The following is an 18,198-nucleotide window of genomic DNA, read 5'->3' on the forward strand; positions in this document are numbered from 1 at the left end:
GCATCAATAGGAATATCACCACCACCACCATAACCAGAAGAAGCCATTATGAAAAATAAGAGAGATTGAGAGCGCTTTGAGAGAGCTTAAGAGAGATCGAGATTCGAGAGAGATTTAAGCGAGATTAAGAGAGATTTGAGAGAGATTAAGAGAAATTGAGAGAGAATGAGAGTTTTGGGGTGAGAAAAATGGTTGGGGGGAGGGGGGTATTTATAGGAAAATTTTTGGGTTGAAAAGAAAAAATTTTCCCCCAAAAATTCGGGTCCAACGGCTACAAAATTTTCGGGCAGGTCGGGCAAAATTCGGGCAGTTCGGGCAACGGATAAAAATCTGACCGTTTAGTTCAAAAATTCGGGCAAAATTCGGGTTCGGGTTCGGGTTCGGGCAAAAGACCGTTTTTTTTTTCAAAATTCGGGCTAACGGTAAAAAAAAATCAGGCATTTTTCGGGCACGGGTCGAAATTCGGGCAACGGTCACAAAAAATTCGGGTAATTTGGGCAAAAATTCGGGCAGTTCGGGCAGCTTCAGGTATTTGTCAGAAAATTCAAAAAAAATCCGGCGAACGGCGGGGGAAGGCTTCTCCACGGCGGCGGGCTGTCGAGGGGCTTACCATTTTCGGGCTACCCGAGCCCATGCCCGAAGAAAAACATTTTCGGGCGGCGAGAGGAGCCTGCCCGCCGTGTCCGAAAATTTTCGAGCATCGGGCATGCCCGCCGACCGAAAGTCCAACACTATGTGCATGTATGTATGATACGATATATCCTGTGGGGTAGAGCCCTATGTAGTCAGAAGCTCAGAATTCTGTAATTTATTTATATTTTAATGGAGTTAAGTGAAGCTCGTCTGGGAATCTGTTTTATTAACCCCTAATCGAGCTCCACGTCACCCACCCCGTTTGGGGGCGTGACAGTACTCCTAAGATTTGATTAGGTTGTTTTGTACTAATTTTAAGCTTTTTATTGTTGTTAATTAATATCTTATATTAGTTTGGATTTGTGGTCCAATTGTTGTCTGTATGTTTTGTAGTAATTTTTTGTTTTTGTTTTTATTGTTGTTCTACTTTTGATCTGAGTTTCGATTTCTCACATGATTATTAGAATATTTAACTTGATGATATAATCTACCGGATTACTTTTCGGTGATTGGAGACGTCATTCACTTCTTTCATTGAAAATATAAAAAGAATAATGCAGTAAATTACGAAAGATAATGTTGTAGAAACTGAGCTTAGTTACGGCTAGAAACTGTTTTAAAACTTTAAGAATGAACGGAACTTGTGAAAGACTTCACAGAATTTTTACAGTAAATTAAATAGCACTTGAGATGTCAAAAACCTTTGAAACCAGTTTTCAAGTAGGCTTTTTATGCAATTACTTTTTAAAAGAGATTTTAAATTCAGTTTTGTACTTTAAAATATAAAATAAGGCCTTAGATAATTTTAAGACCCGACCCGTGTTGCAGGAAATCGCATAATTAGGCTTAGGGTAAATTAGTCGTTTTATTAAATTATGAGTAAAATGGTAAAATCACTCGTTTAGTCGATTTTGTGTTAAGTATTAAGAAGTTAAGAACCTTACCAAGTAACGAATTTGGTAAACATGGAAAAATGTGCCTTTTGAGTTCACAAGTTTAATTTTAGCTAATATACTAAAAAATAAAACGAAAATAGTAGAAAATATGTCAATATGAAAAGCTTAAGAAAGTATATAGGTCAACTTTTAGTTATAAAAATTAATAGGCCATAACTTGTCAAGTTATGGTTCATAACCAAATAAGTTATTGACAAACTTATCAAGTTATGGTTCATAGTCAGACAAGTTATGGACAAAAACCGTGAATTATGGACAATAACTTGTCAAGTTATGGTTCATAACCAGAGAAATTATGGACGTAAACAATAATTTGACATATTTATTAACTTATGTAAACTATTAGCCTATTAATTTTAATTCATCTCAAGTCTTGTCCTATTTTCTTCTTTCTCCTAAAATAAAATAACATAAAATACAAATTGGTCTTAAAAGCCCAACGAAGACCCACAGAATGATATAAACGCATATAGTCGATTATGGGCCTAAGTTGGTTCCGTCATAAAAATTTAAATAGAATTACTTGGAGTATTAATTAAAAGGTTATGGTTGTGTTTGAAGTTTGTTTTGATTTTATTTTTCATGTTTTTTGAGAAAGAAAAAATGAAAATGAGAGAGAAACGGTGATTGCCAAATTAAAAATAAAAAACGGAAGTGAAAACGATTTTTTAGTTTAGTGTAAAATGGGAGAGAAATGAAAAATGACTTTTAGTCGTTTTTCATTTATTATTTCCGTTTTATTCTCTCTCGAGCACAGAGAGAGAGAAACATTAATGAATTTTTTATTCTGAAAACAATTATTGATAAAACTACCAAACGCATTTTTAAAAATGATTTAGGTCTGAGATTGAAAACATTTTCATTTCCATTTTCATATAAAAAATAAAATTATTTTGGAAAGAGTTCCAAACGCACCTTATATAAATAAGCGGTAAGTTAGTTATTATATTAATCAGTATTCAATAATAATAATTAGAGTTAAGCTAAGAAAAAAAATAATCTAACAATCATGGGTAAAACTTTAAGATAATTCCATAGAATGACTGGATTAACTGTCAACAAGAAAATTAAAAAAAATTAATATGAGAAAATTAAGTATTAAATTACAAAAATAATATTGGAAATCTAATAAGATATAAAGGAGTCCAAGATCAATTAGGATTTTGTCTTTCGATAAACTATGAAAATAAATAACTGACAGTTGAGTGTTAAACTACAATAAGATATGGTATCGACTGAGAATCAAGCGAGAAATACGACTTAGTATAATGCTTGCGTGGAATTCAAGTAAGTACGCACCTCGCCTACAATATTGAACTTGTTTGTTCTTACATGAAACCATATTGTGTTGATGTTATATTTGTTATATGTTATGTTTTATGACTCTCTTTTCTTTTTGAAGGATGTTTTATGTCTCTTTATATTATGCAATAATTGCTAATTATGACATCATAAAAGCGTATTCACCACATAAATAAAGAGGTTAATAAAATTTAATTAAGTGTCACACTAACCTCACGAGGTAAGGATTTTATAAATCGATATAATTAAGACCTTAAGTGTAGTTGGAGGGTCGCTTCCCGACTCCCTATTGGTTGCGCGCACCTAGTATGAACACAATGCTCATAAGATGTAATGATCACAATTGAAATTTTAAAATTGGTCATGCATATTATTTTAATGCATTGTAAAACTATAGTTTATACTTAGTGCGCCATGTTTGTGTTAATGTTGTAGATAATTCGGATAAGAAGCCCTCTACTTGATGTATCTTGGTGAACAAATTAAAGTGGCGCAAAGTGATGGAAACTTGGGTTTTAGATGTCGCTCCATGAAATATATTTCCCGTGACCACGTATGTTTTGTGTGTGTATATATAAATCTATACATATACATAAGAACTTTTTTTTTTTGTTAAATTAAGGTGCCATTTTAATAGTCACTAAGTGATTAACTTATGTCTAATTACGAAAGAAGAAACGTATGTTTTGTTATGACTAGAAATAGGTTAAGTATATTATAAAAAAAAAAATGTTGCTTGCAGAAAAGGAATTATTACTCAGTTTTGTGTTTTTAAGATTTAGCAAATCTAATGTTAATCTAATCTAGAGTTTCTCTCGAGTCAGAGGCTTACTTTCTTTTTGAATCTCCTTTATTTCTTCGGTAATGATGTGGCTTTTTCGTTTATTTTTAACGACAGTCAGTTCGTCGTCCTATTTTGATTCACATCAAACTATAAGTATGTTTTTCTTTTCTTATATGCTAATCAAACGGTAAGTTAATACAATTTCTCATAACCCACCATCTACAAAAAAGTACTTATAACCCTCTAGAATCCTCATCTATATTTGATGTGCGTCATATTCCCATCATTGTTGCTGCATGCTTTCCACTAATGGAGCTCTTCAATGGTGGGAACACAAATAGCAAAGTTACAAGGAAAATTAAAAAAAAAAAAAAAAAAAACAATATAACACAAATATGGGAGGATTGTTTTTGCTTTTCTCTCTTTTGAATGAGGGTGGCCATTCGTATCGGCAGATTGTGTTTGTGTCGGGTCGAGGTCAATTTTATCAGAAAATACTTCAAACTAAATCTAACTCGTGACACAAATAGGTTGTGAAATTCCAACCAACTCATCCTAACTAGTGACGAAGCCAAAAGTTTTTATGTAGGGGGCTAATAACTACAACAGAATTTTGGGGGGACATAAAGTTGTATTTTCAATCCTAACTCGTGACACAAATAGGTTGTGAAATTCCAACCAACTCATCCTAACTAGTGACGAAGCCAAAAGTTTTTATGTAGGGAGCTAATAACTACAACAGAATTTTGGGGGGACATAAAGTTGTATTTTCAATTTTTCGCATCAGGTTGAATGTGAGAAGATCGATAAGACCAAATAAATAAATAAATAAAAATAAAAATAAAAATAAAAGAGGCTAGCAAGCTAATTAAAGAAGGCAGTTTGGATGCATCAAACGAAGAAAATATTAAGGTATTATTCATTTTATCGATTTAAATTTAAAATTTGAGTTTTATTATAGTAAAAAATTTTCAGAAATAGTCACATTTAATTTTTTTACTATAATAAAAATTTCTCACATAAATTAAAGGGACATTATGTTACAAATTAAAAATCAGTGGCAAATTGTTATACTAGCGGTAATTTAAGGGAAATTTTTATAATTAATCTAAAAAGAAAAAAAGAAAATTCATTTTTCTTGACATAATTTCAAGTGACAATTGATAAGTCTGTGTTTCCAAACTTTGCAATCACTTTTCAAGTCAGCGAAAAAGTAATAAAAAAAAAACAAGAGTAGACGCTTAATTGTACAATTTTTTATTTCAGAAAAAGTAAAAAAAAAAAAAGTGGAATTTTCATTTTTTGATATTATATAGTTTTTTTTTAACGGTTAAAAAGAAACGTCTCTAACTCCCACCTAAGCACGGCCTTCCTGCGTTTGTTTGTTGTCGTTTTTTTTGTTTTACAGATCCGTATTACAATTAAATTTTTTTTTTCCGTTTTCTTTGAAAATAATTGTCGGAAGCCACATGTGAGTGTAATAAGATGAACAGCCGACAGGTATATATAAACTGTAAACGGTTAAAAAATATTTTAAAATAAGGAAAATCGACAAAAAGAAAAGAAAAATTCAATAAAAAGAAATTAAAAAACAAAATTTTTCTCAAAAAATAAAAAAAATATAGGAGACAAGGCAATCTACTATCCTTTCGTTCATAGAATTTCGACTTTATTTTTATTTTATTTATTTATCAAATCTCTCTTCTCTCTGTCCGTCTCTTTCTCTCTCTGTCTCTTTCTCTATCTTTCAAAACCCTAATTCCATCTCTCCGATTCAGTTTCAGCCTCGATAGCACATCGCTTTCTCTCTCCTCGCCCTTCCATTTCTCTTGACGATTCCCATTCCGCTGCGATTCTTCCGACGATTTTCTGCCTCTGCATTTACAGGTCAGTTTCTCTTTCTCCGTGTTTCTCTGTGATCGGTAATGGTTGTCTCTATGTTCGATTCATTTCCTTTGAAATCAAACACATATAATACATTTTCGCGGTGGTTATGTCGCGTTGAAATCGCTCCTTTGGTCAATTGAGGGTCCGAATGGCTTCGGCGGATTCCGTGGTGGGTTTGGTTCGAAATGGGTGGGGGGAAATTGGGTGATTGTGGAATTTGTGTTTTTGTTTGTGCGATTTGGTTTTCGTGGCGATTGTCGGATCTTTGGGCGACTGTTGTGCTGTGATCCACACTGCTACGTCGTCGTTAGTTTCTCGCCGGCGACGAATTCTACGGGAAGCTGTCAATTTTGGGGCTTTGAGGTCTCGGAAAGCGTTTGTTGTTTTTTGATCCGTGATTGGCTGGTTTTATGGAATTTTTGGAGAGGACTTGGATAGAACAAATGGCTATTGCCTGGTTTCTTGATGATCGGAAAATGGTTTCTAGTGTTGCCAAGAGTTACTTCTCATTTTTTGCATTAATGGAAGGAAAGGAGAATTCATTTCCTTATACGAGAGTAGGCTGACTGATACCCGAAGACGCAAAGTTGGAAACTTTTGCTGCCATTATATAGAGGGCAGAGCTTGATCTCTGTCCTGAGTGAACACTTAACTGTCTGTGCATTGGGTGTTTGTGCCGCTCGTATCCGAGTTCGGCATCATAACATACACTGATTGCAGAGGGCTCTTTTCCTGTGAGCTCGATGATGCTTCCACGTTAAGTGTATTTTGCATTTAAGCACATACGTAAATAACCAGAGACTTGTATTTGAAATATCACTTACGGGTCCATAGTATTCTGTTTGAAACATAAAACTGAGGTTTAATTTAGGTTCTTGCAATCAAAATGTTGTTTTTAGTTAATTATTAGGACTATCCACTGTTGTTTGTTGTGCTGAACGGTGAATATTTACATTGGTGCAGTTTGCAGCTTTCATTTTATTCAATTCTCTGTTTGATTTGGCATGGGGGATAAGGAGCTATAGCTTTTATGTAGAATCCAATGCGAAAGTAGTTGACTTTACTCGTGTACAAAACCTGTTTTATTAGGGTCTTGTTTTGATGTAGCATGTGCATTACCTACGTAATTGCTGTACTTTATACTTTTACCATGCACCCAGAGTTGGTGCGTGCATGGAATTTTGTAGGTCTATAGATTAGGTCTTGGTTGGATTCCAAAAGAGTAGAAAATAAATGGAATTGTGTCGTTGGGTCAACTTATTGTTGTTTGCTTGTTCTGTTTGTTGGAGTTCGTTGGTGCCTACAAGTTACAGTACTGGGTTATCATTCGGGTTTGGCTTGTCCTCCCATTTCAGATTGGCATGCAAAAATTTGAGAGCATTTTTGGGTGGGGTTTCGAGTGTCTTAGTGGCTGGAGGGTTTGCAATGAGCTGGGGTTTCTGTGAACATCTGCTCCTCTTTGATGATACAAAAAAATATTGTTGGAAAAAGTTCACCCTTCTGAAAACTTTTTACCCTGAAATTTTTCTATTTGTCAATATTTTATTCTTAGAAAAGGTTTTTTTTGTATTCTTTGGTCAGATAGAATTCACAGGCACTGCGTCCTAGGATGCTAAGTCAATATCCATAGTTTGATAGGATTAGGATATGGTTGTTCTATCTTTATTGTTGTATTTATTTGTCTTCGTTCCTGTGCTTTTTCTACCCTCTCCATGTGCTGTTGGTAATTTTATTTGCTTTTAATGGTTTTGATAGCATCTTCTTTATTTACTTGAAGGAACACAGTATTTATGACCTTGTTGAAGAAGTTTATACTTGCCGAATTTCTTCACAGCAGAAAGCTGCTATAGGAATCAATTGATACTCTCATATTAACAGATTAATGATATCTAATAGCTTTAGGTAAATTCCTGTGTTTTGACTTCAAGGATGATAGCATGCTCCACAAGCAGAAAACTTCTGAATTTCTTAACGTGAGAACTTGTGTGTTTATGGTCATTTATAGATGTACTTGTTTAATCTACCATTGTAAAAAGGGAATCATTTCTGAGCTGTTGCAATCATATCTTTAAAGTGTCGTTATTGTGCCATGCAAGCACAAGGGAAAATAAGTTTTAACTGGTCGGGGTTCGTTGAACAATACGTATATTATTTGGATAAGTGTCGTTAATGTTCCATTCAATCATATCTTTTTTATTGTGCTTTCCTTCTAGTATCATCTTAAAGATCGTTTCAGTTTATCCATTTTCAACTGTGCTTTTAGTCAGAAAATGCTCTATTAGTTTGTGAGAAATTTTAACTCTAACTGGTAATCTTGCATATATATATATATATATATATATATATCCTTATGCATGTTTTGCACACGTTTCTCTAAGGTCATTACGAGTTTTCTTGCTCCTTTTTTTTTTTTTTGGTGGCATAACGTGATGGTGTGGTCTTAAAATACTAAAGTTTAGAGCAAATACTATTTTATTAAGCATCATTCTGAAGTGAATCAACTGCCATAAAAGTGCAGGAACGTGGTTGCTTTTGAAGATGTCTCCAGCGTCAAGATCCAAATCGAAAGACAAAAAGGCTACCAAGGAGTCTCAAAAGGCTTCTTCAAAAGCTTCAGTACCAGCTAGTGCTGGCAGTGGTATTCCAGCTAGTGCATACAATCCAGTCTTGGGAACATTTCATACTCTTGAATTGTCACCAACATCCCCTGCATCATCTCTTCAGACTAACGGTCGCTTTCAAAACATTGATGAGTCAGATGAGCACTCAGGGAGCACACTTGCAGCTGGGGCTGAGTATGATTCTGTTTCCAACAATGGCAGCTGGTCTGGCGAATCTGAAGATCATAAAGAGAAGACCTCTAATCTTCCAGTCCGCCAGGAAACAATACCAGGTGCTGACAATGACAAACGGGAAAAAATACGCCAAAAAAATGAGAAAAAGCATCAGCGTCAGAAGGAGCGGCGAGCTCAAGAATTGCATGAACGGTGCAGTGGCTATCTTATGTCAAGAAAGCTTGAAGCACTAGCTCAACAGTTCGTGGCAATGGGTTTTTCTCAAGAACGTGCAACAATGGCTCTTATACTGAATGAAGGTAGAGTAGAAGAATCGGTTGCATGGCTTTTTGAAGGTGGTGAAGAAGCTGATAAGTTCAGGGATCAAAACCTTGGTGAGAGTAATCTGAAAATTGACATATCAGAAGAGCTTGCTCGGATTGCAGATATGGAAACAAGGTATAAGTTCTCAAAGCAGGAGGTTGAAAGAGCTGTTGTGACCTGTGAAGGTGATCTTGATAAAGCAGCAGAAAGCTTAAAAGCAATGAAGCTAGAGCCTCCTTCCGCACCACCTAAGCCAGAAGAAACTGGTGATCCTCCAACCGTTGCTAATGGTAAGCTTTCACTTGCAGCGAGTCAGAATTTGAGGCCTCAAGCAAAATCTCTTCCTCCTACAATACAACAAAGAAAAGACGAAAGAGATTTCAACTACACAAAGCAAACTGTTACAGTGTTAGGATCTTCAGAATCTGCAAGCAAAAATTTGCAGCCTTTGAAGAGAGTTCAGCCAAAGTTGGAATGGGCAAAATCCCAACAAGCAGCGATGCCTGGTGACAAAAGGTGGCCAAATGCAGGGTCAAATCCTTCTGTTTCCTATTCTTTGGCATCACCATTGCAGGTTTCGTCTTCACCAGCCAAGGCAGAAACCCGGTATGTAACTGTTGGAAATGATGTAAAAAACCTACAGGCAGGGGCAGTGAGGGAGCCAGTTATTATGATGCAGCGCCCTCAATCCCTAAATACAAAGCAGGTTCAGGCTAGTATGAGCTCGTCGCTTCCTGGCATAGCCGCCAGTTGGTATCCTACGAGCAGTGTAGAAGTTATGAGGTCTAGTGGCTTTGTGCCCCATATTCCTAGTAGCAGCACAAGCCTCAGCCCTAACAAGCTGAGCTCAAATCAGATGTATCACCAGTTTCAATATCAACAACAGCCACAGCTTGTTCCGGGCAGCGGCCCCGGGGAATCCTCCTTAACAAGCCGCGTGAATGGTTTATGGAGTAGAACAGGTGCATCTCCAACTCTGGCTGCTGCTTCTTCCCTTGGGCTATTCTCTGGGTTGGGTTCAGCTGGCTCATCAGGCGCATCTTCTCCTGTAGACTGGAATACCGGTGGCTCAATGCTGCATTTAGATTACAACAGCATCGATTGGACCTTGGATAGAGGGTTGTCCACGTCAAGGCCTAATGGACTGTTGCTAGGGGTTGCCTCCTATATGAAGAACAGTGCCAACATCTACGATTCAAAAACTTCCGGGGTGGCTGCTCAGCCCGCAATGAGGTCGTCTTCCTCCAATGTGAATGGTGTTTCCATAACGGGATTGCAGGATGGTGTAGCTACTAGTTCTGAAACATCGGCTGCCGGATCTCGGGACTGGACATCTCCATTTGAAGGGGAGGATCTTTTTAGCTTACCCAGACAGTTTGTTTCTTCTCCTTCTCTTTAAGCGTGGAAAATATTTCAATGAATAAATAAAAAAAAAAAAGAAAAAAAAGACCCCAAAGATGTGCGTGGATTTGGTGTTGGTGTTGGTTCATATATGGATGCTTCAGTGTTGTTGGTGCATAACCTTCAGTGAAAAAGCATCTGAAAGTCCTTTGCTTTATCCTTTGTCTCTTGTTGCATCACTTTTTTTTTTCTTTTTCTTTTTCTTCATCACTTTTTTTTTCTTTTTCTTCATCACTTTTTTGTTTTCCTTCTCTCTCTCGCTTGAGTTAGGAAAAGAGAGGAGAGAGAGGGAGCTCATCACCATAATTAATCAAGCGGAAAGAGTGAAATTCTGAACTGATACAATGAGGCAAACCCAAGGATTTGTTTAATCATAAGAAGTCATTTTCCGAATGTCGATACAGAGCCTAGCCCAATGGAAGAAACTGTAAGCAGCAAAATAAGCATTAAGCAGAAAACGAATCCGTACTCTAACTTTGAGTTATTGAACTAGCAATGTTCGAAAAGACATTCGGAAATTGCAGGAAATGATCTTGGTCAATGCTTAATTACCAGGAGCTTGAAATCTTTTCGCAATTGCTCTAAGCAAAGCCCTCGGAGTCAAGGAAATCCTTGACAAGGACGGGAACGCTGAGCTTCGACAACCTCCATAACCACTGGTGGACCTTGTTCTTGGTCTTGACATTGACGAGGACTTCCTTGCACTACGACCTTCCTCTCTGGGAAGACACTAAATTTCTCCGATATTTCTGAAATTTCCACCGAGGTTTCTGTAACTCTAAGCTCCCGAAATATTTTTAAGTGCAAAAAATTTTCTGATATTTATCCAGATTTACCAAAAATTTTGGGAGAAATTTTTTTATTCCTAAAAATATTTTGGGTTGTTAAAAATTATGAAATTCCAGTGGAAAAATCGGAGAAATTTCGCAAGTTTTTGGAAAAATATCGGTAAAAATATTAGCATTGTAGACTTTCTAGTGTATTATTTTGGTAAATTTACTTATTTATGCATCTTTTTTATGTTTATCATTTTATTATAAGACATCAAAAAAATAATTAAGTGTAAAAATAAATCTTCCTAGTGTCCATAATTTTTTTCCGATATTTAATTGATATCTATATTTTTCCTGAAATTTCTCTAAATTTAGAGTATCGATATTTTTACCGATATTGATATTTTCATCTTTGGACAAGGGGTATCTTTGCGTACTGCTTCTATTGACGCATACCATTCATCTCAACTGACCCCATCACGATCCGGTGGACTACAAGGCAAGGGATAGTCAAGGCCACCCCTGTAAGTCGCAGATGGTGTTTTCAAATAGGACTTGTCTACAGTCTCCCAATTTAAAAATGTGAGACTTGTCCCTTATGTGCCATCGTTACAGGTTGAAAGACTAGCGTAATTCTTTTGTATTAAATCGTAACAGTTACTATTTTGAAAATCATAAGTTGTTTTAGGTATATTGGCAATAAACAATTGTCATGCATACATATTATGAATAATTATATGAATAATATTAAAAGACACATTAATAAACGACTATCATATATCGATAAACGATTGTAGTTTCTAATATGAATAATAATAATATGCACATCTGTCTTTTACCATTAATATCAGTAATTCCATTTCAACTGTCTTTTTTTAAACATAAATAATATTATCGTGAAACGATTACATCTGTCATGTTTCTTTTCTGATAGGCACATCCAGTCTTGTATGAATATTTGTTTGGAACAGTGCATGACAATTTATTACCATTTTAGTTCCTAAAATAGTAACTATTACGACATCATATAAGATAATTACATCAATTCTTCAACTGGTTACGACGGGAAAATCTCCCCCATAAAAGTGTCGGGGGAGCACAAAAAAGTCTTTAAAATAAAATTATTTTGATTTTTTGTTCTTTTCTCCGTTTGTGTCTAAATCTTCAGTCAAAATAGATATTTGATCAAGAAAAGGTCGGGACGAGTATAATTTCACATTGTAAGGAGCAAAAAGTGATGCCTTTCAAAATACATGCTATGCTTTTTTGATAATCACAAAATGCATGATTTAAAAATGGAAGAAAAAACTTTTTTTTACTTCATTTATTTTGTGATGTTATTCCTGTCTTGCTCCAATGAGCTGCAACTTTTATTTCCATTCCTCCCCATTCTTTCCTTCTCTCATCAGGAAATATTTACAGCCACAAAGGATTGCAAAACCTAAAGCTGGACATCAACAAATTTGATACAAAAGCTAGTTTTTGTGCTGGTACATCACTCAATTGACTGCGAAAAATCATGAGAGAAGTCGTTCGGAGGGCTGCAAGTGGCGCTTGCCGAAGCAGGTTCTTTGTACCATTGATTTGCTTCACGAGTGAGAAAGTTAGCCTCTGCACATTATCCCAAACAAAAAGAAAAAAAGTCAAGAATCACTAGAAATTGCAATACAAATGTTGAGATAATTAATCAGTAGCCAGAAAAACCAAACCAATAGTTCATGTTTCCTTAAGATTGTACATGTTTCATAATAGTAAAATCATATAGGATCAACAATGCTACCGCATTTGATTCATAGCCTTGTGAGTTAACAACTAAAAACAGGGGCTTTTGGAACTTGATATTTTGCATTTAAAACGAACCCCTTCATGTTTAATTGGTAAGTTAGCTAATTAATCTTAAGCCTTTTTAATTTTCATCTGTAAGCTCACACCACCTTATAGTTATCAAATTCACTTAAAAAAAACCTTGATTATACAATAAATACTGCTCACCAGCCACATTCATATTAGGATATATCAAACAGAAATATAGATAAAAAGAAAATTTGTGCATACATATGGCTCATGAACTTCCAACATTATATAGTTGTCCTCAACTGATTGAAGAAAAAGCAAAACAAGTTTCTGACGCAATCAAGTGGTTGAGCAACAGACATAACGACATGGGACTGACCTGACAAAAACACATCCTTGTATTCTTCATCATCGTAGATGAATTGCGGTGGGTCCGGAGAACCAATCCCAACAATAGTGCTTCCACTGCAGCATCCATTATTGAGAAAATGTAGAACACTTAATTGTAAGAATATAATGAAATTAAATGACAATATCCCATGAATTGATGCAAGCATCTTTTCTCAATATTACTGTAAACTCTATGTAATTTAGATTTATCTGGAGTTTATATCAACAGAAGAGACATTTCTGTTTTTCTACATCACTTAAAAAATGAACCTTAAACTCACTATATTTATCAGTTTGAGTTTTGAATTCCCAAGATTGGTTAGTGAGGCTCGACGTTAACCGAGTTGCATAGGGATATGATCATGCTCTAGGAGTTTCAGAATTGAGAATGCTTAGCAAATGGAATGATGAAATGGTAAGAACAACAGTTCACCATCTCACTCGTCCTGGATAGGCTACCAAAACATCTAGCTTTTTTCCGGACATACCAACCACCACAAATTTGAAAATACCTTTATTTTGGTTTAGACGTATTCTCATCTGTTGGGTCCATATGTGCATGTAATGGATGGTCTTTGCCTAAGTCCTAGAAGGCTTGTCATATTAAAAAATGAAGCTCATATTTTATCCCGCCCAGCCTATTCCTTTCGGGTAAAGACCTAGGATGTCAATGAAACCTTAAGAAACTGCAGTTTGGTTCAAACTGGATGTTAGAGAATATTGAGGGCTGACAAAGAGAAAGACTATCCAAAGTGTTTGGTTTTCTCCTAACTATGATGACGGAGTTGGATTACTTAAGAATATGTGCTAGTACTGTGCTACCCAATGTGCTCCATACAAATGAAAGTTCAAAATTTCTATAGTATTACATACGAGAAAAAATGAAGAACGAATTTGAGAAGGCATTCCAGTTTATACCTCCCAGACATAAAAACAGCATCATATTGTCCTCGGCCAGCTGCAATTATACGTTGCTTCAATCTTTTAAGAGATGGAAGAACTTCGAAGGCAGGAGGTTCTGCAAATAATACAAAAACGATATGTGTAAAACAAGGAAATCCGAGATAAGTTGGCCGGTGACAGTTGCAAACATGTCTGACCCCTGTGGCTCACCATTACCATCTTGGTGAAGTAATATACTTAAATTGTGAACCAGTATGAAGTGAGTTTGGTTAAAAAAATCTGAGCAGTGAATTCTAAACACAAATAACCCCCGTTTGTTTCATTAGGTTAGTTCAGTTTAACTCAATTTGAACGGTGAGCACAATTTGAACTGATGTTTGGTAAGTAGGCAATTTGAATTATATTTCCCGTTTAAACTGAGTTGAACGGTCCAACTTAGAGTTTAGCTCCCCCCTCAAGTTCAACCATTCAAACCATTTTTGAACAGTAAAAAGGTGCCCACTCTCTCTACTTTCACACATACCAAACACAAATTCGAGTTGTATTCCCTGTTCAAATTAAAACTTTAACTACACAATCAAACTACAATTTAAACCACACAATTTGAATTTTTCTGTTCAAATCAACAAAATTCAAACTAGCGAACCAAACGGGGGCATAGATTTTGTTAGAACGCGAAATATGAGGCCCGTATAACTATGCAAGAAGCCTGGAATGGGGTGAATGAAATAACTGATATAGAGAAATACAGAAGAAAGGAAAGGAAGGAAAGAAAATAAATCAAAAAGATAAGGTGGAGCAATAAATAGGTCTTTCCAATCCCAATTTTCTACACGGATACATACCCAAGTCATTGATGCAAACGTCTTGACTTATTCCATCACTTGATATCTTATCTAGCAATTGTAATGGATCGACATTACTAGTTTTATCCAACCGAAGGCGCTGAGACACAAATAGTCGTTTAAAAGATGATTAGTGAAAAAAGGTCGGGGATAATGGTGTGTGCACTATCCTGAAACAGCTTTACCTTATAAACTTCAGCTGTCGAACATGCCTCTTGCGGCTTTATGAGAGACATTGGAATATCTAAAGGTACTGGTGGAAGGATATCCTGGACAACCTGGACAACAAGAGAAAATATCAAGCCTGTACTCTCAAAGTTTGTGTCAAAGTTTACAAACTCAAAGTCGGCAAGTTCCGCAATGCAATATACGGGTTCCCTTACAGCTAGACATTTATACATGAACTAGTATAGTCATATTTGTGTCTGTTTGCATGTTTTCTATTTTCTTTTTCAATCATATCGTGTCTATGAAAAGGATTTTGCGATCTCTGCTGCTTGCTAGATGAGACAACATAGCCAGTTAGGCTGGTATGAGGGATATAAGAAATGACAAATCTAATTCCAAAGAACGATTCATAGCCTAACCTATATCAGACAATGTGAACTTGTGCATGCTTTAGAAATATTAAAAGGTGATACTATAAGATAAAAGAAATTGAAACAGAAAACAGTGCTGCCCTCATATGTAAGAAATACTCCGTTGGATCAAAGTTCTATACTGGGTCCATCCTATTCTTACCAAAAGATCTTAAGTGCATTTCTACTTGCTTCAAGAATGAAAATATAAGCAAATCAGTAATTGGATTTTGAGCTAATCTCCGATCAAGTCATGTAGCAGTGCCTTTGACTTTGTTGAATCTGTTAGGGGCTTTCCCATTTCGGACAATGGTCAAATCATTAAAATCTTTCCAGCAACATCTTGTGAAATTACATACTGATGAAACACAGTCAAAGGAAAAAAAAAGGATTAAGATAGTGCATTGAGTAAGGTAAACACTTACCTCACCTCGACCGGTACAATAGGCTGCTCCTTGGGAGAAGAAGAAAGGAATATCTGAACCAATCTCACTCGACCATTCCTGGAGTTCCTTCTCAGTAGCAAGACCACCACTGAACTGATTTGCAGCCCATAGGGCGGTTGCAGCATTGCTGCTTCCACCACCAAGACCAGCTCCAGTGGGCACCTTTTTGTCAAGATGAATCTGCTCAAATTTTCAAGCGAAGCAATATATAGTAGATCAGTGCAGCTTCTTCAATGGAAAAAATGGAAGATATGTAAAATCATATAGGGGCCACCTTCTTACCCAAAAGTAGTTGTCTGTACCAGTTTTCTTCCTATAAAGATTAAGGGCCTTGATAATCTGCAGAAGCAATATCTCCAATTGACTTGGAATCATCAGGAAATAAAGAAAAAGTGAATGAACTTTCATTCCTTACCAAATTTCTATCATCAAGAGGTACCCCCGGGGCATTGGTTGACAGAGAATCCTTTGTTTTAGATGGAGACAAAGAGAACTTGAGTACATCTCCAAGGCTTATCACCTAAAGGCAAGAAAAGGGTCAGAGTGGGAGCCGACTTATGGTGATTGAGAACCAACCTAACAGCAAGAGATACAACTGCATAATATTCTGACCTTCGAGATTTCACTTGAAGTTTACACGTTATCAGGAGGGCTTAAACAAAATTATGAAGAAAGTAAGGACTTTGAAAAAAACTTATTTTTGTAACCAATTCTCCCAAAAGCTTAAGCTAATAGAAAGTGAACCAACAATAATTTCTATATTCAAACACTCCCTTTCATGTAGGCTAGACACTGGACAATTGTGTCAGTAAATATTAATTATAAGCCCAAAAAGCCATGTGACAGGATTTGAAATCAAAACCTTCTGCTTTGATATTGTTTAACATGTTGATGAATTCATTATTGAGCTTTCTAATCTTTTAACTGGGTGACTCAATGTCTTTATAAGTTTACGCTTATTTTTATATTCAAATGATTTGGGACTCTGATTTATTTTGCCTTTACACATTACACATGACCTCATTCTTAATTCATTCATCAATGCAGGTAAATTACAAAAACTTAAAGAACAATACAAGTTGACTTTAGAATTCTGAATAAGGAAACTACTCCTACTGCCATATGCAGAAACTGTATCAGCTACTTTACAACTCATATACACCAATTTACAACGCATTTTCACACACACGGGGTACTCCAACAACTTACATGAAAGAGAGACGCCAAATCATGATACCCATCTTCCCTTTTGTTAGTTATTCTCAGGAAAACATTAATCTGCATCCATAAAAAAGAAAACACAACAAATCATCTCCATCACCAAAATTTATAAATAATAATAATAAAAAAAAACCCATTTGTGAGAAAGTCAAACTAGATTCTATAGAATGATTACCTTGCAAGGTGAGAACAAAGTGAGCCTTGAAAGAGGCGCTTGCTTGTCCACCTCATCAGCCCACTTGTTAATCCTCTCATCAGGGTCATACACTATCTAAAATCCCCAAAACCAAACAATTAGAGATGGAAATAAATCTACATACAGAGAAAGCTCAAAACCTTTTGAATTCAAAGAGTCAAAGAAATAAGTGAAATTACAATCCAACCTCCACTTGTCTTTTGGCAGAAACCAAGAGTTTTAGGAACTGGGTTTCTGCAAATCTAGGCTTGGAGCCAAAAGAACAAGACCCGTGTGAGCTAAATGACGAGAGGCTACTTTTTCTCGAGGAATTTTGAGGAAGATTGAAGACGTTGTTATGGCAGAGAATGTGAGAGGAAGCCATAGTTGTCAACTTACAATGAAGAGAAGGTTGTTTTTCAACCAAAAAAGAGGTGGTGGAGAAGGTGGTCAAAATTGCAGTGCAGAGACGGAAGTGGGAGCTAATAAACTATGAAGATAGTAGAGCCTCCGGGATTGAAAATGGAAAACTCACTATTTGAGCGGAAAAAAAATAAAAATAAAAATAAAATAGAAAAAGGATTAGCTTGGTCTAAGATTTTGTACTCTCACGTGTTTTGTTCAACCTTGAGTGTAGATGTAACGAGAATGGTAGAGGGAATGCCTTTGGATTGACTTTTTGTAAGAAGCCCAACTAAGACAATTTGGGTCATGAACCACGGCACAACTCGAAACTTAAAAGACACATGTTTTATTTTTTTAATTAAAATCTTATTATTTAATAAATGAATCGTATTTAAATTGCTCAGTCTAATAATCTAAATTATCATAGTTAATTATATATATAATTTCAATCTAAATTTATATCATAATGAAAATTTATACGATTTATTAAATAAAAACAATAAAACAGTATGAATTATAAATTTAAGGACTATATTTTATTTTATTTTTAAATATCAGTTTATGTACGTAAACATATCACATAATGTATCGTATTAAATGAGTCATA

At 35.6% G+C, this 18,198-nt stretch overlaps 2 protein-coding genes across 3 annotated transcripts; one reads left to right on the forward strand and one right to left on the reverse strand.

The window, feature by feature from the left end:
* The first annotated feature begins 5,371 nt into the window (after positions 1-5,371).
* Positions 5,372-10,286, forward strand: LOC21405339. 2 transcript variants are annotated; one of them, XM_024163929.1, is made up of 2 exons: positions 5,372-5,562; positions 8,076-10,286. In XM_024163929.1, exon 2 carries the CDS (start codon positions 8,101-8,103, stop codon positions 10,057-10,059), a length of 1,959 nt encoding a protein of 652 aa, XP_024019697.1. In that variant the 5' UTR covers positions 5,372-5,562; positions 8,076-8,100; the 3' UTR covers positions 10,060-10,286. The 2 variants fall into 2 exon arrangements, with proteins under 2 accessions (XP_024019697.1, XP_010093813.1); XM_010095511.2 differs by having other exon boundaries at positions 8,081-10,286.
* A 1,921-nt stretch (positions 10,287-12,207) lies between these two features.
* On the reverse strand, positions 12,208-17,823 carry LOC21405340 (4-diphosphocytidyl-2-C-methyl-D-erythritol kinase, chloroplastic). Its single transcript, XM_024163938.1, has 11 exons — positions 17,395-17,823; positions 17,187-17,282; positions 17,000-17,068; positions 16,206-16,310; positions 16,073-16,129; positions 15,770-15,970; positions 14,952-15,044; positions 14,767-14,866; positions 13,937-14,036; positions 13,008-13,093; positions 12,208-12,445 (listed from the first exon to the last, which is right to left on the reverse strand). Exons 1-11 carry the CDS (start codon positions 17,569-17,571, stop codon positions 12,330-12,332), a joined length of 1,200 nt encoding a protein of 399 aa, XP_024019706.1. The 5' UTR covers positions 17,572-17,823; the 3' UTR covers positions 12,208-12,329.
* Positions 17,824-18,198: the final 375 nt, after the last annotated feature.

Source organism: Morus notabilis, unplaced genomic scaffold, assembly GCF_000414095.1.
Source record: "Morus notabilis unplaced genomic scaffold, ASM41409v2 Scaffold306, whole genome shotgun sequence".
Classification (NCBI taxonomy): Eukaryota; Viridiplantae; Streptophyta; class Magnoliopsida; order Rosales; family Moraceae; genus Morus; species Morus notabilis.

Coding starts and splice junctions, on each gene's coding strand:
- LOC21405339 (XM_024163929.1), top strand. CDS start 8,101: ATGTCTCCAGCGTCAAGATCCAAATCGAAAGACAAAAAGGCTACCAAG.
- LOC21405340 (XM_024163938.1), bottom strand. CDS start 17,571: ATGGCTTCCTCTCACATTCTCTGCCATAACAACGTCTTCAATCTTCCT. Junction 16,311..16,999: donor ATTTGGCGTCTCTCTTTCAT/GTAAGTTGTTGG, acceptor TCTTGCCTTTAG/GTGATAAGCCTTGGAGATGT. Junction 14,037..14,766: donor CGTTTGCATCAATGACTTGG/GTATGTATCCGT, acceptor TATTATTTGCAG/AACCTCCTGCCTTCGAAGTT.